At 35.1% G+C, this 26,627-nt stretch overlaps 1 protein-coding gene across 1 annotated transcript in view; it reads left to right on the forward strand.

Annotated features, from left to right (window-relative positions):
* Positions 1-26,627, forward strand: part of ais (DExD-box helicase 52) — a 141,300-nt gene that overhangs the window by 78,524 nt on the left and 36,149 nt on the right. Inside the window, exons 6-9 of the mRNA XM_089095461.1 lie at positions 3,400-3,472; positions 7,253-7,456; positions 9,069-9,159; positions 13,253-13,375. Coding sequence (XP_088951587.1) covers positions 3,400-3,472; positions 7,253-7,456; positions 9,069-9,159; positions 13,253-13,375 — 491 coding nt within the window. The remainder of the gene's footprint in view (positions 1-3,399; positions 3,473-7,252; positions 7,457-9,068; positions 9,160-13,252; positions 13,376-26,627) is intronic.

Consider the following 26,627-nt stretch of genomic DNA (forward strand, 5'->3'; position numbering starts at 1 on the left):
GGGAGGGCTGAAAGTTATGAACTTTACCCAATGTTAACATATAGTATTGGTTATTGGGAAGTATACAGACGTTTTCAGGGGGGATTTTTTCTGGTAGGTGGGAGGGGGGGGTTGGGGGTTATTTGGGATGATCTTTCTATGAAGGAAGTTTTCATGGGGGAAGGAACATTGCTATGAAGAGGGTGCCGGATTTCCCAGCATTATTAAAGAAAAAGATCAGAAATTAAGTAAAAAAACAACAAGTTTTTCAACGGATTTCAACTGATCAACTGATTGTGATTAAGGGGTCATTTTTAAGAATTGGAAAAAAATTCGAACTTTCGATTAAAGAGAAAAGTATTGACGTGAAGTCGAGCCCCCTAATATATGTGTTAAAAATATATGAATATACAAGTTCGATATGTAAGTTAATTTGTAAGTTACGTATTTATGGCTAATAAAAACATTCGTAAATAAGATTAAAACAGCTTCGAAACAGCCATTAAACAAAATAGAAGTAAAACTAACATGCAAATTTTTGTTTAATTATTCATGTACGGTGAGCCAAAATCAAAACCTGCATTAGTTCAAAAACGTTCAAAAATTAAATAAAAACACAAGTTTTTTTTAACTGAAAGTAAGGAACGACGTTAAAACTTAAAACGAACAGAAATTATTCCGTTTATGAGAGGGGCTGTCCCCTCCTCAACGCCTGGCTCTTTACGCTAAATTTTGACTTTCTCACAACTCTATTTTTTTTAACAATAAAAAAAAATTTTGCGTAAAGAGCGAGGCGTTGACGAGGGGACAGCCTCCTTCATAAACGGAATAATTTATGTTCGTTTTAAGTCTTAACGTCGTTCCTTACTTTCAGTTAAAAAGACTGGTTTTTTTTTTTTTTATTATTTAATATATTATGATATGAATTCCTGGAAATCTCAATAATTTTAATTTTTCTGATATAAAAAATAAAATGTTTAAAATATAGTTTCAAATATAAAAATGAAATATATAATTTAAAATATGTTTAGTTTTCAATTATCACAAAAAGGGGGCGGTAGCCCTACTCCTATTTGTGGTATTTTTTGTACGTTTTAAGTTTGACCGGAATATCCGTTCTTGTATCTGTTAGGAAATGTTCTCTTCGTTTTGGATTTCATGCAATAAGTGATAGTATTTTCTATCCGTGTTAAATTTGAATTACTATAGAACTTTTTTTCCACTCGTCAGAGGTTTTAATATGATTATTTGCTTTTGTTTGAAAAACTTATTTTTTTAAAACTTTTTTAAAAAACGAACATTGAGTGCTTCAATTTTATTCTTTTTTTTTTAGCAGTGGCGTGTTGTTGTAAAATATTATGTTCTCTTCATTTTTGGCTTGGTAACTATAACTGGGTTACCCATCTAAATGGGTAACTATAAGAGTGAGAAGTGGTGCTGGTGTCGATAAAATAAAACTATCAACGTCATCTAGTGTTTGACGACATTTCTTATTTTTTCCATTGAAGTAATAATAATAATCTATTTAATTAGTTTAATTGTCAAAATTTGAGTATTAATAAGAGTCTTATATCAGTTCCTGAAAAAAAAACGATTATGAAGCTTGAAAAAATTACAAGTTTAGCCAAACATTATATGGCTTTGATATTTTTGGTTGATGATAGCACCAGTTTCTAATCTTACAAGTTACACATCTTCTTTGCTCCAGAGGTTCAAACTTGTTAAAATGATATAGATTTTGTCAGATATTCAGTTTCCGTGTAAGTCAACAAACAAAGGTTATTATGACTGACCGTATTTCAAACTGCAGGCTATACGAAAAATGTGGTTCAATCCCGGTTTCTAGGGTTATAATGAGAGAAAGTTTGAGACGGCTAGGGCACGTTCTGCGGATGAGGGATGACAGATTGCCGAGGATTGTCCATTTCGGCCAGCTGCCTAGGAATAAACCGAAAGCATGTCGTCCTCGTCTGGGAGGATGTCATTAAGAAAGATTTAAAGGAAATAGGAACTTCCTGGGAGGGTGTAAAGAAAGATGTTTTGAATAGATCGAGATGGAAGAGCAGTGTGCGTAGCTGTGTTGGCCTTAGGCGGCTTGGTCCTGCGGTAAGTTTTTAGTAGTAGTAGTAGTAGTATTAAAGGAAATTAAAAGCTAAAAATTAAGAATGATTACAATCTTGTAAATGTAACAAAATTGACGAGAATTTATCGTCATTAGGGCTTTAGAGAAGAAACAAAGCCATGAATTTAAAAGGTGCTTCTTTTCTAGCTCTTGTCTTATTTTAACTGCAATTTTTGTTAGATTTTTTTTATGTTCAATCTATGTCCAATTTGTAACTATTTAAATTCTGTCACCACATCACCTGCTTTGTGAAGAAAATTTTTATCCGCTGAATGCTAGCTTATACCAATGCTATAATATTCCAGAATTTAAATAATGTTTGATATTCTGTTGTTGTCTTTTCTTAAGTATTTTATTCATGCATGTTATTAAGCCTATTTTAAATCAATGCTTTATTTCGTTTTCCTTTTGCAATTTCATTTATGTATTTTATATACTCCAACAAGTATGTATTTTGTATGTATTTATATTTTTTATGTACTTTATACGTAGCTGAGAATTTTTAGGTGGGTTTTAGTACTACTTAGTGCCCTAGATCTGCAAAATTAAGCATAGTCTTGTTGGTGTATGACAGCCTTTATTCATGCAATCAATTTTTACTATGAAATGTAAATGATATTCCCCTCTTATGTGGGCGGGAAGGACTCTACCATCCTGGGAGGAGCTATAAATTGTGTTTTAAAATGCAATTTTCATTTTTAAAATCCCCCCTGGCCACTTGAAAATCCTCACATATACTCTCCCTGGAAGATTTGGACCTGTTTGGGCATTTAGCCCCTTGCACTTGCACTTTTATTTGAGACAAATATTACGTATGAGTATGCAAGCTTCGATTTCGTCATTGGTACGTAATGGTCTTCTACTTAGTAACCCCTCCTGTGGAATTAGTCGGATTCTTAACGAAAAAGGATCTTCACCCATGTTTATAAACATGACTTTCAAAGAAACGTCAAATCTTGTCTATGGAGGACATTGAGAATCGCTGATTTCATACTTACTGGAAGGGAGAGGGGTAATATGTAAACCGCTTATGGATAAACTAATTAATTGTACTCTAAAAGACTCTCTGTTTTCGTTTATATCTCCTCCAGAGAAGACCTCGGATGTTCCCCACAAGGATCGGACAGATTTCAATATAAAAGTTGAAGCACTCAAATCGCCTTACCAGAGTTTCAGTTGAAATAACAAATTTCAAATCTTTAAAAAGATGGACCTTCGGGGAACCGTCATTACTTTTTATGCGTTTGTATCAAATCTTGCTAACTGTTTTAATTGTTTGAATCCTCTTTATTTTTCAGACGTACTTGTAACGACACCAAATCGTTTGATTTATCTACTTGAACAAGACCCCTCTGCTATTAATTTAAAAAAGTAAGTAGGATTTTTTTCTTTGATATTTTTTTTTAATGGGTTATCATTTAATTTTGGGAAAAAATTTGAAAAAGGAAAATTTAACAAATAATCTATAATAATTAAGCGATTGGAAATTTACTAGATAATTAAAAAAAGGTTAATTTTGTAGGCAAGTTTGTCCTACAAAAATATTTGGCTTAAATAGATAATTATTTATTTGATATTGTTTTCGTTGAGAAAAATTGGATAATAACAGATTTCGATCCCTAGACGGGATTTGAGTTTTAGCCTTTTCTGTTTATTTGGATATCAAGGTCCGAACTTCTTTTTATTTGTCACTTTGGGATGAAGCCAATAACAAATATGTATTGATGAATCTATTGCACGAATATGATACTCATAATCTCGTAACGTCAAATGCAAACTTTAGGCAATCTTTAGAAAATAAAATTGAAAGATTAAAGAGTGAAGCAATGAAGGCCGGAGGAGGAGAGGACGCAGCTACTTTTTTTTTCTTGTATGGTTTTGATGGGAACTTTTTGTTTTCTAGTTTTTTTTCCACTTTTTGTTTCCTTTTTATTTTGTGTACTAAAATTTAATGTTCTCTACCGAGTAGTATAAGAATAATATAGGAATTTTCCCTAGATTTAACTTTTGGGTATTGTGTTACTCTACATTATGAAGATACTGAATTCCCTTCAAACTATATGATTTTGCATATTAAAGCATAAGTGAGGAAATATAAATAAACGCTAAAAAAGTCCACATTTTGAAAAAAAGACGTTTCTATAGAACTAATCCGTTTCAAAGAAAACTAAGTCTCAATTTTTTTTTTTATCAAAATTTAGCTTTTATACTTTAGTGTATGAGCTACAAAAAGCGTCACCACGAAGAATAAAAAAGGAAAGAAAATATAGGAGAAAGAGTGAAAAAGTAAGTAGGAAAAAGAATGGCAACATAAAGATTGAATCAAACTTAAAAAGGAACTAGTAAATACTCGGAGAGTAGTTTATTCGTCCTTTTCAAATAGTTCCGACAAATCTCTTGCTAATCTCAGCTTCTGTAGTTCCCCTAATCTCGTTTCTAGTCATTTACCTTTAAACATTGCCGGTATTTTTCCAATAAATCCTCAGTTTCTTAAATACCTCACAACATATCATTCATTATATTTATATATTTATTATCATTCCTTATATATTATATTTATTATTACCACATTTTTATTAGTATTATGTTGTACGGGTTTGACTTTCTAGCTCAGTACCTTTAAAGTGTTTAGAGTTAGAATAGTTTCAGAACTTAAATATGCCACTAGGCATGTGCGCTACATTTAAAATTAATTTGTATGTTTATTGCAAATGAAAATTTTCCATCCTATTCTGATGAAGAGAGATTGAAACTCTTTGTGGTTTTTTTTTTGTCAATTTTTAGTCAAATTTGTATTGACCAATGTCGGTATATAGGAGATTATGGAGCAGGGAAAAAAACACAGTAATAAAGTAACAACAATTAGATTATAATTTGGATTTTTTTTTTTTTTGAAAAAACAAAACCTGCAAAAGTTAAGGAAGAAAAATCCTTAGAAGAGTTTAGATTAACATTTATGGGGTTAGAATTCTGAAGTGAAATAGAGTGCACAATATTCGAATTTTAGGCCCTTCGCAAAAAGGTTCTAAGTCCACTTTTTTCCAAAAATGAGTTAGGCATATGGTTTGAAAGAGCTCGAAAAGATGCATCGATTGGTTTATTCAAAATGGTCTTGTCATTCTGACCGAGTTATAAATCGTTCCAAAAGGGCGTAAAAAAAGAGAATAATTCTCTTATCTTCTAAGTAATGAAGAATCTAGCAATTTGGACATTTTCAGCAAATTCCGATCGGAAAGCTAACAAGGAAGGAATCAGTCTTTAAAGTTTCAAGTTTCTTAAATTCTGATTTACGAGAAAGATTTTTCATTTTGCGGGTTTTATATTCATTTTGCTCTCCTTTAAAATTAGGAAAAGTGGGGACTTGTTTTTTTGGAAAGCGCCACGGACATTTGAGTAATTAGAAATGATAACTTAAGTGGGAACATGATATAGTTACTGATAATCAGTAGGGTCCGGAATCGATCAGTAGGATCCTGTAAATAGATAAGGACCGTTATTATTTTAGTCAGTAAATTAGACTAGCCAAACAGCCTGTCGGACTAAAAGTATAAAAAATAAAGAAAAAACGCAGCGCCTGATTTTTTTGCGAGGACTAAGAGAAAAATACATTGGCCCCGGTATTCAAACACGACCCCCCCCCAAAAAAAAAATAAATCCGAAAGTGTCAGCTCCATCCCCCAGCTGTGAGACAAAACGAGATATACTGTCTTATAATGATTTGAAACCAACATGGGCGCTGACTGTAAAAGTACTCTGGGGAAATATTGGCTTCAGCTGCCCGCTGTATAACCTTGCGTTACTGGTTAGGTGTCATGGACACTTAATAATTATATAAAGTAATATTTTTAAGTAACAGCTCCTCCTTAAAAAACATAGTAAATAACAAGGGTCTAGTCTCTAAAAAAGACCATAAAAAGTGCTACAGGAAGTTGTTCTGGAAACACTCTAGCGTATAGTGCTTTGTAACAGGCTTGAACCCTACGAAATCTCCAGATTCTTCTAGTTCTTGAATGTTTACTTTTGAATTCGACAATTTTTTTTTTTAACCCCCCACAGCTGTCTTTCAGTGTTATACGAAATATCCACGTGTTTCTCGTTTCCCAGATATTTTCCGCGTACTTAACAGAATTTGTGGGATTTTTTATGACCCCACCCCCCCGTCTTTTAATAGATTGAAGACTCTGTATTTATCTAGTATTATATTCATGATTTTCTAAAGTTGTGTTTTGACGTCTATTTGAAAAGAGTTACAGAAAATGGCGGTCCTCTTACAGTAACTCCTTGCAGCGTAATGCGACACAGGAATGGTCATTGACCTTAAGCGTTGATGCAGACTCGGGAGGGGGGGGGTATCAAGGTCTGTCTAAATAAATACGGAGATTGTGCTATTCCTTCCATTGTTTCTTTCCGTTTGTCTTGTAATTAGCCAGATTTTCATAATTTGCAAAAAAAAAAAATTGTACCAATGAATAATCGATCCGGTGATTAACTGCTCATATGCGCATGTTATATGTGGATGGCTGTAAATTTTGGGGTGTCAAACTGTCTTCTATGAGTATGAAGTAGATGAGCATGGGCCTAGCTAGTTGTCTTACCTAGCAGTAGGAACCGGTCAGCAATGGTGGGGATTTATAGTGTTTTATCAGAACTTAGCTTTGCACTCGCTTTTGAGAGGGCGACTCCCCTTTCGTAAGAATTACTCCCTATCCCGAGAAAGAAAAGCTTTAGTATTCTGTGTTCTTTTCAAATTTATGCTATACTGGTTTTTCGATGATTCTTGTTTTTATCATTATGTTCAATCGATTGATTTTAAGCGATATGTTCAACTGGGCTGAAATGTTTAATAGTTTTGACATTTGCGACGGTCAGGGGTATGATTCTTGCTGAAATTCTCCAGTATCTTTAGTTTTTCACTCGCTATCTTTTTACTGCGATGATTCTGACCCAAGTCTTTTATGCAATCCGAAGAGTTGCCTATTTTCGAAAATCGTGAACACCATAGTACGCGTCATATGCATCGCGGAAGTTTGCCTCGTGAGATGTGAGGAGGGCGCACCGAGATGTGCAACGGTGGTGCAGAGCAAGCAGCTGATATGATCATTTGCTTTCCCATGTAATTTAAGCACGGTTAATAGAGTTTATTCTTTGTAGCGTTGAGTGGCTGGTTGTTGATGAATCAGATAAGCTATTTGAAGACGGTCCGAAAGGTTTTAGAGACCAATTGGCTACCATCTACCGGGCATGCGAGTCGACACATGTTCGAAGAGCCTTATTCAGTGCAACTTTTGCTTATGATGTGGAACAGTGGTGCAAATTAAACTTAGATAATGTTGTGATGGTGACAGTTGGTGCAAAGTAAGTGAATTTTTTAGATCTTAGAGATTTTTTGGCCTTTTGATTAATTGCTTTAGTTTCAAATATTTTTTCGCTTCAAAAGCAGATTCATACTCAGATAATTTTATTCGAAGTGTCCCTATTTTTTTTTCTTGGCGCTTGCTGAGCAGGGACGACTTTGCCAAATAGAAAAGCAGAGGCTCTCTATTGAAAGCCATAGGAAATTAAGGTAAAATTCATTAGACTTTGGAAGGAATGAGGGAGTAAAGTCCTCAATTTCCCTTGTCCTTGCGGCAGGAATACTTATTTATGTTTGTCTTTACCTCAGGCAAAAAGTACAAACTCCAATGAAAACAATCATCAAAAATTCGGACAAGCAAACTATTGGTCTCCTAAACAGTATCTTTCAAGGTTTATAATCCATCTTTAAGCTGAAAAATCTCTTTTAATAGAACTAAAGAGGGCAAACTATATCATGATTTATTTTTTCCATAAAAATAAAATCTTGTACCAATGAATAAGCGATCCGGTGATTAATTGCTCATTTGCGTATTTCTATCTGTGGATATGTTACTGTGAATCACCAGAATCCGGTTAATGTCGACATTCACTGATGGGTTAAAAACCTAACCCAATCTAACTTAAATTGTCACCATCAAAATTTGCATAAAATTGAAAAAGTTGACTGGCAACGCTGACTAAATCCAAGGAGAAAAAAAGTATTTCGAACATTCGCTGGTTTGATCAATTGATCAATTTCGGACATTCACGGTAACATATATACCGATAAGCTACTCCTTAAAACCACCAACATAACTCCGATTGTCTGCTCGCCCCTCAAATTTTTCTACTGACTTGGATAAACTCTGGAAATTGACCAAGGCAGATCACTCTTATTGTTGGATGTTCCTAGAACCGCCCACAAAATCCCTGAGCTTGTCTTTTTCCCCCGTCAGCTTTTACTGTTACAGTTTCTAACTTTAAGCCCGATTTCTTTGAGATCTGTTTTTACCAGCCTGAGTGTTTTGTCAGGATATACCAGTATGGTTTGAACTACTCTGTAGACCATTTAGACCAATGAGTCCATAAAAGTAATGTTCTTATGCAGCTTCAACTATCTAATATTTGGAGCAAATTCATATTAGTCCTTCCGCATTTTGCAAATTTTAGTTTTTTTCGAATTTTTCATTTTTTTTTAGTCAGAGTCTTTCTTTGAAAAAAGAAACTGTGATTCAAGTAAATTGTACTGAACAAATAACTCAAATATTATTTGTTACTATGTGTTCAAGTATCAATTGTTCTAGTTTAGGATTGAGTAAGAAGCGCTTGAATTGCCCATTTTCTCTGTGGAAAGAAACGTTGTGTTTAATGTGCGTGTTAGATGTTGCCATTTAAATATTTGGATTGTTATGTGCTTTGCTATTTTATTTGTTATATGTTTGATTCCTAGGCTGCTTTATGCTGATGGTTTTTGCAGTGCTTCAAATTCTGCAATAACATTTAAATAATTGATAGTATTGATAGAGCTTTCTTGTCGAAAAAAAATATCTTCCCTCTCAACCCAAAAAGTTCATTTCATTCCCATTCGGTTCGTAATTTTTTACGTTTGTTTTAAACCTTCCTGTTTTTCTAGAAACGCTGCCACTGATATTGTAGATCAAGAGCTTGTTTTTGTTGGAAGTGAATCAGGAAAGCTGATGGCATTCAGAAACCTTTTAATAAAAGTAAGTATTCCTTCACCATTGTTCTCCAAATCTTGTTCTTTTTCACCGTTGTTCTTTTTCAGCTTCCACTATTATGCCGTAAACATCTCTCCATCATGCTAAAACAAACTAAGTCAATTTATTTGGTCTTTTAATAGCGCTAATGGATTAACATATATTAAACTGAATGCAGTCACTTCAATGCAGTTGCTATGAAAACATCTAATTTTGTTGTAGAGAAACAATAAACCAGATCAACTTTCTTTGTTTTGATAACAGGCTACTATTACTAATTTACTTTTACTAATTAACTATTAACTGATTAAAATTAATTAACTATTACTAATTTAATATACTATTTATAATGTTATAGCCAGAAAGTTATCATAACTCTCACCGGAAATTGCTTTTTAATTGTTTACAGGTCTTGTTAAATTGTAACCGGAAGTAAGTGATCCAGTTTTAGTCACATAACTTTTGGGATATATTTGTATTTTTGTTATCTATACTAGGCATATTTTAGTAGTGAATTTCTTTGTGAATTTGCTGGCCGGGGTTGCCTCCTTTATCCTTCTTTTGTAAAAAGTCGTTCCATTTTTTTTCTTATTATTGTCATGTGGAGTATCTTTTTCTTACTAATTGTGTCACTTAGTGGACTACAACATTTATTTGATAATGTATCCCCCAGCTTTGAGCGTAGCTTGCCCTCGGCTCTGTTTGGATATTTTCTTTTCTATATTTTGTGTGTTCCAAATAAAATCTTCAGTGCCGTTATGTCTATGGATTAACGACACTTCTTAAGTGCGAAGATCCTTGTGTTAGCCCTGCAACGACTGGAATCGAACGCTATCTTGTATTGCCGAGCAGAGGTCAAGTCCCTGTTCCACCATAGGTGATCTTGAGTCCCTCTCTCTAAGGAGTATTATCACTTAATTTATTACATTTTAATATAAAAGTAGCTTTTTATAGTTCTCTTAGCTTATTTTTAATACCATTGCCTAAGCATTAACTGTTCTGAAAAGGTTGTGGATCCCCATTTTGCCATAAACTCTCTTCGCACGCTTCTCTAGAAGAGAAATTCTGCTGGCACATCCTTAGATTGGCGTCGGAGTTATCCTTTCTAGAATTTTTCTAACCAGAACTGCGACAGCCGGCCTCGATAAAGCCTAGTGAAAGTACAGCTTAGTTAAAACAAGAGTGCCATACTGGATTTTGAGTAATGGATAGTTCCTTTGGATTTTGTTACTTCCGATGGGTATTTTTAAACTTTTTAACTTCCATTTTCTGTGTTACTTCGCTATACATTACCTCCTTATAATAGTTTAATATTTTCAGGCATGAGCATGTAATGAACCGGAGGCAATAGGCTTGGGACTTGTCTGTGGAGGCTGTCAACTCTGGTCGATGCACAGTAACCCAGTTGTGACTAAAAACATTATCTGGTCATAAAATGTGTAAATCGTAGACCGAAAGGACTGATACAAGACACCAGGCTATATAGGAATGCTCTAATTGATGTCAAAATTAAAGGCCATCATCTAGTGGTATCAAGGGTTAATTTAAAACTGGAGATTAGGAAGATTAAGTATTTGAAGAGGTAGTTGTGACTGATAGGCTTCAGGATGAGCATTTGAGAGGAATATTCCAGGAACAGCTGGATATGACAATGCCGGGTTTAGAGTTTGATGATGTAGAAAGGTGGATTGAATAATTTTGGGAATATATTTTGGAAAGTAGTAGAAGATATTTTCGGGAGGAAATCTAGAAAACAGGTTAGGAATTATGGATAAAATCACTGAGGATCTGGAAAATCCAACCAATTGGCATAATAGTAAACATTGTTTTCGCATGAGAAAAACCGTAGGGATAGTTGCAGGGGCGTCCTGAGGCTCATTTTATTAGGGGGGGGGGGCGATCTTCGTAAATTTTACCGAATTGCTACCTGATTTATGCCGAATTTTTTGCAGAAATCATGAATTTTGCTAAATTTGGGCCGAATTTGCAAAATTTCTGCCGAAATTTTCGCCTTCGGCGAATATTTTACCGAGTGCTAAAAATTTTGAGTTGGCGGCACCCCCCCCCCCCCCTTGGGAAGCCCCTGCATAGTAGTTAGTCCCTCAATTTATGACAAGGAGAGTGTTAAGGAGGGATTTGTACATTATTTTGAGGATTTTAAACCGTGATAAAGCTATAGGGAAGGCTTTATCACGGTTTAAAATCTTAAACCGTGATAAGTTTATCCCAAGTACCAAGGAATTACCCATTGAGTCAATTTAAATCTGAGTTACGCGTGGGGTTGCTTGCTAAGTATACCTTTGAAACTGATTGAGATTGATGGAATTAAAAATAATGATAAATGTATGATGAAAGTTTTTTTGCTTCGGGATCATGATATTATATAGTTTTATTATGTATGAAATATCTATGTAGGTTTTTTTTCGATACACGGTTTCACCCTCCAACTTCTTGTATAATAGATTTGCTCTTGTTTTTTGTTGTTTTGTTTCTTTTTCTTTTTGTTAGTAGCACACAATCGCAATCGACGCTTTTGGTGAGCTACCGATTGATTTTGTCTCTTTTTTTTGGTAATAAATTATTCCTAAAAGAAAAAACTATAAAGAAAATAGTAAGAGGACTAAAACTCATTTAGTATGAAGGAGCGGAGGATGATTTTATGAAGGTCGTAAAGTGCTAAGGCTTTTAGATACTGACAGCATGCTAATTAATATTTCAAAACATTGTGGTTATAAACTGGTGGAATTAGGAAAACTTCAATTAAAGCCCTCCGTCAGAAATCCTTAATTCTTGAAGAAATACTTAAGTGAACATTTATCAAGTATTGTTTGGAAACGTTGGTACTTTGAAAAAGTGAGAAACAGTCAGGATTCCTTAAGGATTCGTCAAAAAATCCTTAATTTGTTGAAACGTTGGCACTTCTAAAAATTGAGAAATACATATTAGATATTACCTATCGGAATTGTCAAAGGGGAAAGTTTTAAGCGCTCGTTTGAACGACTTTTATATAAAATGATGTAAATCTGACTCAATCCCAATGTTTGGGGCTGTAATGAAACAAAAATTTACGATGGTTTGGTTGTGTTTTACGGACCAAGGATAGTAAGTTGCGAAAAATCGTTTTTTGGCAACGTAGCAGGGAAACCAGCGAAAAAGGGTGTACTCGAATGGCAAGGAAAGAGGAAAAAATAAAATAATTGAAACAAGTAGATACTTCATGGATGCAGTAAAAAGCTACAGCTTCAGTCCTTTCATCTAAACATTTTGTCTTTTCTATCTTCTGCTAGGTGCTTTTGTACCAATGGATTATTATTACTCCCGAAAAATTCTTTTCGCTAAATTTGTGGGTGTTTTTGATTATTTTGAAAGTACTTATTTGACACTCTTTCGAGCTCGGAAAAAATAAATCACCGAAATAAAAACATTTAGCGTCGAGATTTTTTTTAATTTTTCCTTATAAATCTGTTTCTGTTTGGAAGAATGCTTCACTCAGCTTTACTCAGGCGAACTTCTTCAGCTACTTCTATTTGAAAGCTCTCAGAGAACTCTGGAAAGAAGATGCAAATGCTAGTCAGCATTGGGTAGTCAAAATAGGTATGCAGCTAATTACTGCTGATATCGCCATCTATCAAATGAACAACTTTACTTTCTTTTTGACTAGATTATAGCGTAAATACATCCAAGGGAGTTAGATGAATAAGCCACAATTGTGACACCAAAACGCGCTCAAAATGCTAAAAGTATATTTAAAAATTTGAAATTCGTCCCATCACAAAAATATTCTTGTTATTTACTGGGTAAATTAAGGAAGAATTCCGTTTTTACAACATAGAATATTATCAGGTATGTCGTATTTATTATGGTAAGATGGTAAATCATGTTGTTATTGTTACCGTAATACAGTATAGTAGTAATACAATTATTATGCAATATGGTAATTGTTATGGTATTTTAATTGGAATTGATAATGGTCTTTTAGCTTTGAGCTTGGGATTTCTTGTATCTTCAGGGGAAAGGGTTTCTACTTCTATTTCTTTTTTTATCATTTACGAATAATGGGACTTGGCACAGAGATTGATTTGTTTTCTGATACTTTCAGGGATTAACACCTCCTGTACTGGTTTTTGTAGAGTCCAAAGAGAGGGCCAAGGAACTATTTAACGAGTTGATTTATGATGGAATAAATGTGGATGTCATTCATGCTGACAGAACTCAATTACAGGTAAACTATATCATTCCTATTTTTGATTACGCGGGAAAAAATAAAACATAGCTAAAATAATAGAACGTAACTAAATAATAAACGTAACTAAAACGTAGTTAAAATAATAAAACGTAACTAAAATAATAAGAAGTCGATTTCTGAACTGGGTATTTTCAATTCAGTGGTCAAAAACATGAGAGTTGACTAGTTTGTAACATACTTTACTGTTAATCTTTAAAAATGTTAGAACACTATAGAACTCCATTGCAGATAAATTATGTCATTCGTATTTTAATGTCGCAGGTAAAAACAAAACGTGACACTATGAAGATGATAAAAACCCATTTTTGAACTTGGTATTTTCAATTATGTGGTAAAAGCTTAAATAATGTTAAATTGAAGAGTTAAATGATTTTTTTTTATATTCCATCCTTCAATTGTAGAATTTAAGTTTTTGCTAAATCCATCTAAGCGTCTACATTGGATAATTGACAATTTTTTTTTCTTTCATTTTTTACATTACTCTGCAGTGTAAATCTCTAATGTTCATTGGTGTGCTATAAATAAATTAATTAAAGACGGTAAATAGTGACGCTGCAATGCGCTAAAAATTTCGCAGGTAAAAATAATACATCACAGACAGCACTATTGCGCTGCCTAAGTAGTGAAGAGCAATGTGGGCACAGTGCATTATTTATTTATTTATTTTTTATTAATTTATATAGTTTTTCACCAAAGCACTTCGTATAGAAGCAAGTGCTGTAGAAACTTCAGAAGAATCTCATTTGATGGAAGTGAAAGTTCTTGTGCCTTTTTTAATAGTCAAACATGATCGGAGCAACCAGCCTCCTTCCCACATCCATCTACTCTCCAAACAATCAAGTCAAATTTTTGCGATAGTCATTTTGTTCAGCATAGTTGAAAAGTCCAGTAATTTTGTCTTTGGTGATGTCATCCCTCCCTCCCCTCACTGACCTCGGGACAAGGGCTGTAAGTTATGTAACTTGCCCATTGTTTACATATAGTACTTGTTATTGAAAAGGTGGACATATTTGACCTTTAGTGTCCAAAAAGACAAAGGTTAATAAGGTGGACCTTTCATTGAATATTGAGGGGAGGGTTGAACTAAATCAAGATACGTTATGTGTATACGGGTTTTCAAAAGGGCGTACCCCAGGAATGACTGAGTGCATGAATTTGGGACTTTCAGGAAATGATGAGGGGTATGATCAATTGACCAGAAAGGCAATATTTCCACTCTACTAGTACTACTACTAATACTACTACCGCTACCACTACTGCAACTATTACCGCTACTACCACTGTAACTATTGGTTCTGTAGCAATTACTACCAAGGCAGAGGATATTGAATTAAACATGTGAGGAAATGTCGATGAAAAAGTTTTACTTAATCAAAACGGGCTATGTGCATGCAGATTGTCAAATGGGTGCATCAGTAATATCTTTGACACGGCCTGCTGTATCAAGAAGAAACTTCAAGGGCATCCTGAGGGGGGTATTCACCTGACTAAAAGGCAACATATACATACTACTACTGCTATTAATACTGCTACTACTACTATTACTATTAATACAACACCACTACTTCTACTGATGCTCCTGCTACTACCACTGCTACTATGATGCTAATATTATTAAGGTTAATGATATGTAGGTGAAAATTTATGAGAGAATATTGAGGGGATATGTGAACTAAATCAAAGAACAATATGTGTATGCAGATTTTCAAAAAGGGCGTATCTCAGGAATTAACTAGGGTATTAAGTTGGAACTTTCAGGGAATGCTTAAAGTGGAGATCAGCTTAACAAAAGGCAGTATGAGCATGCTACTAATAATACTACTACCACTCCTACTACTACTACTACTACTATTCCAACTACTACTTCTATTGTAACTATAACTAACGCTAAGAGTATTAAGATGAAAATTTCAGGAAGTGCTGATGGGGAAATTGAACTAAATTAAAACTATAAATATACAAATTATCAAAAGGGCATATCGGAAATATCATAATAACTGCTAATTTTGTTGAGTTGAAACTTCTAGGGCTTGATGAGGGGGATGTTCAAATGACCAAAGGTACTATGTTAATACTACTGCTGCTACTACTACTATTGCTATAACTGTTATTACTACTACTAGTCCTACAACTAATACTACTACTACTGTGACTACTATTAAGACTATGCCTTAGGGTGTGAAAATGAAATTTTCAGGGTATATTGAGTGGGAAGTTGAATTGAATTGCATCATGTCGTCTGCATGCAGGTTGTCAAAGGGACGTATCAACAATATCTTAGGAACGGCTTGGTATGTGCAGTTGAAGCTTACAGGACTTGTTGTGGGGGATGTTGAACTAACCAAAATGTAATATTTGAATCTTATTACTATTACTACTCTTACTGCTACTATTATTGCTACTGCTACTAGTACTGCTGATACTAAAGCTAAGGCTACTACTACTAATTCTAACTGTTACTACCACTACTGCTATTACTGTTACTACTGCTAATACTACTACTGCTACCAAAGCTAAGGGTATTAAGGCGGAAATTTTTGGGACTATTGAAACAGTACTGAACTAAAACAAAACATACTATGTGCATACAGATTGTCAAGAGGACGTATCAGCAATGCTTCTGGAACGGTCCATGGTATTAAGTTGAAACTTTCAGCGTGCGTTGAGGAGAATGTTGAAGAAAAGCAAAGTTTCTATGTCCATTCTGGTTCCATTGCTACTACTACTAGTGCTACAACTATTGCTACTATGCAAGCTAAGGATATTAAGTTGAAGCTTTCAAGGAAGGTTTAGTGCGGATGTTGAACTAAATCAAAACTAACTATGAGCATGTAGATTGTCAAAAGGTGCAATTGCAATGTCTCAGGAATGACTTACATTGTTAAGCTGGACCTTTCAGGGTGTGTTGTGGCTGATTTTGAACTAATTAGATGGCATTATGTGTATATTATTAATGCCATTACTACGATTGCTGTAACTAATGACGCTAAGGGTATTAAGATGAAACTTTTAGAGAACGTTTAGGGGAGTTTCAATTAAGCGAAAAAGGTATATGCATGCAGGTTTTCAAAAGAGCATATAAGCACTATCATAGGCAGCGAAGTGCTATCATAGATAGCAATATCACAAAAACTCTTAAAGGACCTCATTCGACTGGAAGTTAAAAGTTCTAGTGCCCTTTTTAAGAATCAAAAGTGATTGGAAGGCAAGTAGCCCTACTCCCAAACCTATTCATTCTCCAAACACATCCAATCAAAATTTTGAGATAGCAATTTTGCTCAACATAATTGGCAGATCAAGTAACTGTGTTTCTTGGGATATTGAGGATGCGAACCCCCGTACAGTTATGCAATATGCTCACGGCTTAAATATAGTATTTGTTATTGGGAAAGAGGGTATTTTTGACCTTCGGGGTTCAAAAACAACCAGGTGCGTTGGAGTAGAGCTTTCAGAGAATGTTGAGGTGAATGTTGAACTATATCAAAACACGGTTTGTGCATACAGGTAGTCAAAAGGGGGAAACTCTGGAATGACTGAGAATAGTAAGTTGGAACTTTAAGGGAATGATGAGGGGGATGATAAAGTGTCCAAGGGTATTTCGAGGGTGATGAACAGAAGGCACTATATGCATGCTACCACTATTACTACTATTACGACTGCTATGACTACTACTGCTGCTGAGGTTAAGGGTATTAAGGTGAAACTTAAATGGAATATTTAGGGGGGTGTTGAAGTAAATCGAAACACACTGTGTGCATTCAGGTTGCCAAAAGGATATATGAATAATTTCTCAGTAATATTTCAGACTCTAAGCTATTAAGTAATAAAATGAGTAATAAATTGAAACTTTCATGACGTGTTGAGAGAGACGTTAAACAACCCAAAAAGCACTTTGTCCATGCTGTTACTACTGCTGCTAATATTACTTTTATTTCTACGACTACTACCATCTGGCTAAGGAGGTTGAAACTTTCAGGGAAGTATAGGGACATGTTAAACTAAATAAAAACACTCTGAACAAGCAGGTTGTCAAAAGGACGTATCAGCAGTTTCCCAGGAATGATCTAGGGTATTAAGTTGAAACTTTCAGGACATGTTAAGGGGGATGTTGAACTAGGTGAAATGCAAAATATGCATACTGCTAGTACTACTAACACTACTGCTACTACTACTACTACGTCTGCTACTGCTACGCTACAACTACTACTACAATGACTACTTCTACTAGTACTACTGAAGCTAAGGGTATTACAGTGAAACTTTAAGGGAGTTGAGAAGAAGATTGTGATCTAAATTGAAACACGCTATGAAAATCCAGTTTATTAAAAGTACGTAGCAGCTATATCTCAGGAACAGCTTAGTGTATTAAGTTGAGTGTTAAGGAGATATTTTCGGACAATATTAGGGGTATGTTAAATTAAATTAAAGCACGCTGTATGTATGCAGGTTGTCGAATGGCCGTATCAGCAGTATATCAAGAACGACTTAGAGTATTAGGTTGGAACTTTCAGAACATACTTAGGAGTATGTTGAGCTTATAAAAATGTATTATATGCATACTACTACTGCTGCTGTTAGTAGTATTATTACTAAGGCTAATGGTATTAATGTGAAACTTTCAGGGAATGTTGAGCAGACAATAAGCTAAATCAAAAGTCTGGAGGATATCAGCTATTAAAAATGAGCCTTTAAACTCAAACCACCTATGACAAGGAATGCCTTCTTCCAAACTTTAGGAGCGTTGGTTTTATACAATCACCCTGAAAAACAAAAAAAAACAAAAACATCCACGTTTTTTTTTATGGCAAAAAAAAACAAGAAAATTCTACATTTTTTAAACACGAGCTTGAAAACTCTACGACAGTGTACTCTGATATGTTGAATGATGATGGTGTTTTTTTCTCTTTAGTCAGTAATTATGTATTTTATTAGTTTACTTTTATGAAAAGTTGTCACTCTATGTACTATAGTGTATTACAGGTAATTATTTGGTAAAAAGAAAAACAAAAAAAAAAACTGTCTTCCTAATTTAGTAACTGAGATAAATGAGCACTTGAACAAGGTCTAGACCTTATTCATCCATCCAATCACCTAGGACAAAACAGTACGACCAACCCAATAATCCGAAAATCAAGTCCAAAATAGAGCAAAATCAGCATTAATAAGTGTATAGCAATGTCCCAAAACCAAGCCATAACACCTTAAGTCTACAAAAATTAATATTCCCCATGTAATCACCACATAGCAGGGCTTCTCAGAGGAACACTCATTGCCTATACAGGTTTCGGTGCTTAAATTTCCTTACCCAGGCATAATGAGCGCGCCATGCCATCGAACCATATGGCATAGCCCTATGTAGTGACACCTGTGGAATATCTATGAACAAAACAATACCCAAATATATAAAAATATACCCAATAAGTTTTCCAAGCTTCCTTCACCATCCCTCACCTAAAACTGAATCAAAGTAAAAACATTCCAACTCTGAAAGAATAACCCTTTCGCCAGTTTAACTCCCATATTTGCATAACCTCAACTGTGCTAGAAGTCTTTTAAATAGGAGGTTAGTGTTACAACACTTCCTTTTTGCGGATAATCTGATGATGAAAGGATGAAAAACAACTGGAAAAATTGTTTTGCTACTGCTATCTTAGCAGAAGAAGGATTATGAATACCGGGTCTTTAATGAAAGGGGTGGCAGCAAAACGACAAAGAATATTTGAAAACCTCAAAAATTGATTTATTTTTCAAGACTACTGTTTAAGCGGACACAAATTCTCAAACAAATTTACACCGTGCTTATAGAATGACGTATTGGTAGGCTATAATTTGAGGGTTTTATTTGTTAATAAATTCAGAAAAATACTTTGTACGTTGGAAATTGTCAACGTATCTCCCTTTGTCGATACCTGGGAAAAGAGGCTGGAAGTCATCATAGTTCACCGAATGAGTTTTGGCTCCTGGCGGGAAATCAATTGATTCAGATGATAGCCCTCCATCTCCTTAAGGGGAGTTAGAAATAGTTTACTCTATACAATGCCTTTTGTTGGCATCGTGCCATTTTTTATCACAGAATTTGTAAAAGAGAGCCAGAACAGGGTTTATGTACAAAACTTCCTTTTTTAAAATGATGCTTGAATAGTGTAGTTGGATTTTAATCGTGTACCTACACTTGTAAAGTTCCACCTGGAAAATTAATTTTGAAATACATTTTGGGAGTAAGGGCCCCAGGCTCTTACCTCCTTCCTGTGTGTCTGCCATGAAGTCCGACAAAAGAAAACAAGGATCGAAGAAAAATAATTAAGAAATAAAAAACGAAGCAAGGATGATCTTCAGCCAGTGAGTATCCAAAAAATAAAGCAAGGAATTTCGGCAAAGATATCTGCTAAACCGTCCTCAGTGCAAAAGAAAAACACTATCCTTTTGAAGTTCAGGTATCCTTTTACTCGGCTAACTTCAAAAGGTTGGTTCTGTCGTTTGCACATAGGACCAGGGGTGCAGTTAGGGTTTTGAGTTTGGAGGGGGATATAAGGAATGTGCCGGCAAAATCATCCAATTTGCCGACAAATAAGGACACATAAGATAAATCAAACTAAAAACATAACCTAGAAGATATGCTAAATTTCAAGGATTCTATGCTGCATAATACGGCTTCTTTGCAAATTGTTTGGTTTATTCACTGGCTGAATATCGCCGTTGGTTGTTTTTTTTTTGTTCCTTATTTTTTTTTATTCGTTCTTCGCTTTTTGTAATGCATCATGTATAGCTAGTGTAGTGTCAGAACGTATTTACTGATTTAAAGTATATAACTGCCTATAATTACAATTACCAACCTTGTGACAACGTTGTGGATAAAGCGCCCGGCAACTCTGGGAACTAAGGTTAAAAAAATACTCGTCACACACTACCTCTTTATGCTAAATGATCAATGTTGTGGTATCACAATGAGGTATACAAAGAGTGTGGGTAACTTACAAGAATGAGAACTGGCACTTGTGTCGACAAAAAAAACCTCAATGACATCAGGCGTTTGGCGACACTCGGAATTTTTTTCAGTGCAATAATAAGAATAATTTATTTAATTTTTGCAGTTGTGGGAATGATGATCTGCTTATTTGAGAATTTTTTTTCTTCTTTCTTGTTGTTCGAATTTTTGATTATGGAGTCAGTAGTAACCGGCTAATGCATTGAGAACCTACACGCAAACCTACGCCTGAGGCATAGATATGTGTGTAGGTTTTCAAGTAATTGGGTTACCAGGGTCATTTGCAAAGAGGTACCATTTCTATAGAAGCTATAGTAATTTGAAATATCATATGGAATTTGCTTGAAGGTATATATTGTGCGTACGCGCCCGTACCAAACAGGTTGGGTATAATCTTTTCTGGTTCAAGTTTTTTCTGACAAAATTAACTGAATTTCTATTTCATGATATACAAGTTTTTTTTTTAGGTTAAATCTGTGTCGGAAAAACCGATGTATCTTTTTAGATGCCAATTATTTTTTGTATATATTAAGGTTTCAAATTAGATTCCTCAACAGTTTTGAATAGTTTATTGAACATAACACAACTGACGTTTTTTGCAAGCATTTACATAGAAAATGGATAATTCAAAGCAATTTCTGGTGAGTAAAAATTTTCTCATATTATAATAAAAAAAGAAATTGTCTTGTCATTAAGTTAAGGAAGAAATTTTTTCCATACACTAGAACTAAGGGTACTTATATACTTAGAAGCCTATTTTTTTTAGGAGCTGAAACCTATAAATAATTCTCTTATAGGTTGAAACTTACGGCGGCTTTTTTTTTTTTAGGGATGTTTTTTAAAATAATTCCAGGCCCGTCTTAATTTAATGTGTTTTTTTTATAATTATAATTTAAACTTTTTAGGGATGTTTTTGAAAAAAAGTGCTTAGCTATATTTAAAAAAAGAAAAATGTTTTGCACTACTTTAAATGCCTAACATAAACTGAATTATTTTCCAAACCCAAAATGCATTTTTTTTTCATGTTAAATTTTACCCTTTTTTTTTCAAGGAAGTGGACACGTGCAATATCCCCCCTTCTGAAAAGAGGGCCAGATATAGAGAAGTTATATTAATTCAATCTGCAAGATCATCAGTTATCGAATTCTCTGCTAGAAGTACACACGACCTGGACCAGCCAATGACCGCGAATCTTTTAATGACAGGATCCTCTGACCCCAGTGTTAGCTCCATGTCAGCTGGAAGGAACTTGAAAAGGGAATGGACTGCTTTATATAATGCCTCAGCTCAGCCTACTGAAGATTGTGAGATTAACCCTATTCAAGTTTTGCCAAGGAGTTCAGATATAGAAGCCCAGTCAGAATTTGTAAGTATATACAAAATTTTTTTTTTTCTATCCCTATTTTCAAAAATAAGTTAAATTTTCTCAGGCGCATAGCTTTTGATGAGTAAAACTTAAAATTTGTTTCTAAAAACTATTTCATTTTCTTTTATAAACCAAATTAGCTGGTATATATATAGGAATGCTTATCATACATTTCTATAACAAAAAAAAACCTTACCTCTTAACTTATAACCAAGATGCATTCTAATGCAATAATTCCAATATTCCTTTTAGACAAAAAAAAACTAACTATTTGAAAAAAACGAAAACGATTTGCTACTACACAGTTGACGCGCACTTTTAAACTGGTATTTTTGCGCTAAGGCATTTGCATGCATCCGCTACTTATCAGATCTCCCCATCGCTTTTTAATCCGATTTGAATTCTAAGTGGGTCTCTTGCAAAGCGGACTTTAAATAGCAAGATGTCTATCTTCGATAAGCAATTTACACAGGGAAAAAGGTTTTTTGATAATTTCCAAATATGTCTTCACAGCGATGTCAAGAAACATTATTTGGGCGAACCCGTTTTGGTCATTTCATTGAAACACTTAGGTGTTTTCGAGAAAGAATTTGAGGCTGTTCTATTTGAACTGTGTTGTGAAGTCCGATCCCCCCCAACTCGAAAGGGTATCGAGCCACCTACATCGACGGACGCTCCCGGTTCCCAAGGGTCCTCCCCGGGTGAGGGGATGGGGGGAGGGGAAGGGAGGGGAGGAGGGTTCTAAAAATGGACCATCCAAAATTTTAATTGCACTTTAATTGCTGATATGGATGGAGAAAAAAGTTCTTCTCTCTTACAAACATTTATTTAGCCCAGGTCAACTTCAAACAAATCCGTTGGCAAAAGACACAGGAAAATACGGATTATTGAGAAGGTAGCAGCATCAACCACCGACATATGGGGTTCGTGTCCGTTAACTGGAGCCGAGGAGCGAGTATTCATAGAGCATACCACGTCACTTGAACGATGGTCAAATTTCGTTGAGAATTATAATGAAGAGGCTCAAACAATCGAATTGGACCCATATTTTACATTTTTATTAAAAAAAAATTTTGGAATAAAACCATTAGTTTTTTTTTTATCAGGATGCGTGTTTATTTGTTTTTTTTTCAGGGGTGACCATATCGACCCAGAGGTCCTAGAATATTGAGAGAGGCCTCATTCAAATAGAAATTAAAAGTTCTAGTGTCCTTTTTAAGTGATCTAAGGATTTGGACGGCAACTAAGCCCCCTCCTAGGATCATTTTTTCCCAAAGTCACCGGATTAAAAGTTTGAAATTGCCATATTTATTCAAAAAAAATCTAATAACTATGTCTTTGAGGATGATTTAATCCCTCACATGCCCGGGAGGAGGACTGCAAGTTATGAGCTTTACCCATTGTTTGCATATATCATTGGTTATTGGGAAGTATACAGACGTTTTCCGCTTTTTTTTTGGGGGGGCGTTGGTGGGTGGGGGGGAGGGAGTTACGTGGTAGGGTCTCTCCATGGAGGAATTTTTCATGGGGGAAGAGAAATTTTCTATGTGGGTGGTGTCAGATTTCCCAGCACTATTTAAAAACGATAAGAAACTAGATTTTAAACTAAAATTTAAACTAGAAACTAGTTTAAATAAATAAAACTTTCAGTTGAAAGTTTTTCAACTGAATGTAAGGAGCAACTTTAAAACTTAAAAAGAACAGAAATTATTTCGTATATGAGGGGGTTCGCCCCTTCGTCAATACCTCACTCTTTAGGGTAAAGTTTGTTTATTGCTTTCAAAAGAGCTATTTATTCTAATTAAGCGACCTTTTTGATTCAGGGGTCATTTTTAAAGAATTGGAACAAAATTTGAACTTAGCGTGAAAGGCGAGGTGTTGAGGAGGAGGGAACCCCCCTCATATACGTAATAATTTTGGTTAATTTTAAGTTTTAGTGTTTCTCCTTACTTTCAGTTGAAAAAAATTTTTTTTTTTTTATTTAATTATTAACAAGCGTTTGAACGATGGTCAAATTTCATTGAGAATTATAATGAAGAGGTTCAAACAATCGAATTGGACCCATATTTTGCATTTTTATTTTTTTAAAAATTTTTGAGATAAAACCATTAGTTTTTTTTATCATTCTCTTGTTATAACTCACCCTTCTAAGAATAAGGACACATTTCCCTGACTAAAAAAAAAAAAATAAAATATATATTTTTTAACATTTTAAGTTTACATTATTAAAGACATAAGACAATGTAAATTTTTTTTTTCTTCTTTTAATTGTTCAGGTGGTGGTGGTGGCGGTGGTGATAGTGGGACAATGACTATGAGAAGTTGACAAAGTTTATTAACTATAAAAAATTTACATAAAAAATAAAACTTTTTTTTCTACAGATTAAAAATATAGCACCACCAGCGACACCATTGAGTGATGAAGCAACTATATTTACAGGACCAATTCTGTCACCACCAGCAGAGTTCAGGGATGAACCTACGCTGGTTCTAGAGAATTTGGAGTGGGAAAGTGGTTTCCTTAACGATGTTTTTGGGGAAATAGCCAGCCTGGATGACTTAAGCTGTGATATTGACATGCTTGAGGATCCGGGGTGGACAGATAGTTTCATGCGTGAATATTTAGGTGATGTTACAAGTAAATATGAACCGGGTCCTCATAATGAAATTCCATCAGAGGACAATACAGGCTGGCTCGATCAATTTTCCCCAAACACCTTGGAACATGTTCTAGGGGACCTCATGCCACATCCCCCCAATATGATTGAACAGACTGGGAGTGGTGCTATTGACAATTCTCTGTCACCCGCCACCATTCCACTTAATACTATAGATAGAAGTAGTAATACAACAGCAACAGTATCCCCTCTTCCGGATTTTTTTCTCTCCAACTCTGCCTTGCATCACACAATGGTCTACAGCGCCAAATTCGGTGACCCTTTCAACTCTCTAGTGTCGGGGGATATAATAACATATCCCCTGGCCATTACACATTAATATACTGATAAGATTCGAGCCATTCTTGAACAACAAATGGGGGTGTGGGGGGTGGGGGTCAGTTTAAAAGCATCAATAGCACTAAAAATATTTTTTTAAATGAAAGTGCGGGTGAGATGTATTTGAAATACTTGCGCACAGAGATGTTGGCAATACACCCGCATTTATCAAATTATGGGGAGGTTTTTCTAAATTGGGCCGATAGTATTCAAAGTAAATGGAAAAATCATAACGAGGGAGGTAGTGGGTCAGTGTTTTTATTTTTTGAAATTTTAAACTTTAACTTCTTTAGGTTTAAAATGGATTTTTTTTGTAGAAGGGGGCAGGGGGGAGGGAGGGCAATTGAATTAAAATATTATTCAGATTTAGAGGGATGTAAGGGGATACAACCAATCTGTTTCTATACGAGCCTACAGTGTTTCGAGTATGCATTTTTAATTGTAGCATACAGACCTTTGTGCACTGATGCCACTAAGAAAAAGTTGGATAAAATGGCAGTGACGGGTAGGGAGGGTTTAAAGGCCTCCAAAAGTAAATTTTAATTGTTTAATTGATCCATATCCCGTGACACTAAAAGGAATAGCTATTTTTGAGCGGGCTAATGCACATTTAAAGATTGGTGTCACGGTGTTGCAGTATGAAACAGAATTTGAAGAGGGTCAGCGTTCCGATAAGAAGGGTGTATTATTTCCAGTGCGGGCTCCTTCAATTGAATCAGTATAATATTGGGTGGGGCTTCTAACCACACCACCCAAATACACCTATTAATTGGTTCATTACAAACCGTTTCAATATTTTATTCGGTCTCTCAGTGAGGTTCACAAGGGGGGGCGTGGGGGTGCAGGTGAGTACGGTCCAACACGCCTCTAAAGATTTCGCTCTGATATAAATTTAAATAATCACATGAAACAATGTAAACGTCATGGATACCAGGCGGTGGAGACAGTAAGCGGAGAGAGAGCAATCTTACGTTGTAAAATTTTTTAAAACACAATCCCATAGAGCAATAAGATTTCTTTAGACTGCGAAGCTTAGCTGAAAGACTTTTGTGATCCGTCAAATTCAAATCGTGTTCAAATACATGAAGTCCTCGGGGTCTCTTACGCTCTCACGCACCGAGATTCCAATAATACCAAGCACGTGCTGGAGGTAGGGGAGATGTTGAGTGACGGTGAAGACTGCATGCGCTCGGCAGTGGTCAGTCTAGTCAAAACAGCGAAAAGTGCAATTTCGCGCCTTCGTTATACAAACTATCCTATGCTCCTATCACCAGATGACATAGTGGCCATTAAAAATCGTAAAATGTGTTGGGTTTGCAAGGGAGAATTTGATGATGGTGTTGGGAATGGGGGGAGGAGGAAGGTGATCGACCATGATCATTTGTGGCAGGAAATTACATCGGGAGGGAGTAACTTTAGAGGGGTAGCACATCAGTCATGCAATTTAAACGTTAGACAACAATATTTCGTACCTGTTTTTACACACAATTCCAATTACGACTTAAAGTTTGTTCTTCCGGCGTTGGCTCGCGTTGCCAAGGGAGGAGTTGCAGATGACGCATAGATAGATGGTTCTTTTTCATATAATATCATACCCAAATCATCGGAGAAGCTATTGCTGCTAGATTTCATGTGGAAAACAGTTGACAAGAGTAACACGTGCCTGAATAAAATCCTTTTTTTAGACTCTTTCAGCTTCTTCCCCAAATCTTTAAGTCAATTGTTTCAGGTGCAGAAAAGGGACAATTTTGATAGCTTCCCCCTCCTCAAACAGCCCGTCCCCGATGATGAAATGTATAATTTATTAACGTGTAAGGGTATATATCCATATGATTATTACAACTCTGGCTCGAGGCTAGATGAGGTGTCACTACCGCCCAT

The sequence above is a fragment of the Artemia sp. Qi Xiang Cuo genome, chromosome 10, assembly GCF_049724085.1.
Source record: "Artemia sp. Qi Xiang Cuo chromosome 10, ASM4972408v1, whole genome shotgun sequence".
Classification (NCBI taxonomy): Eukaryota; Metazoa; Arthropoda; class Branchiopoda; order Anostraca; family Artemiidae; genus Artemia; species Artemia sp. Qi Xiang Cuo.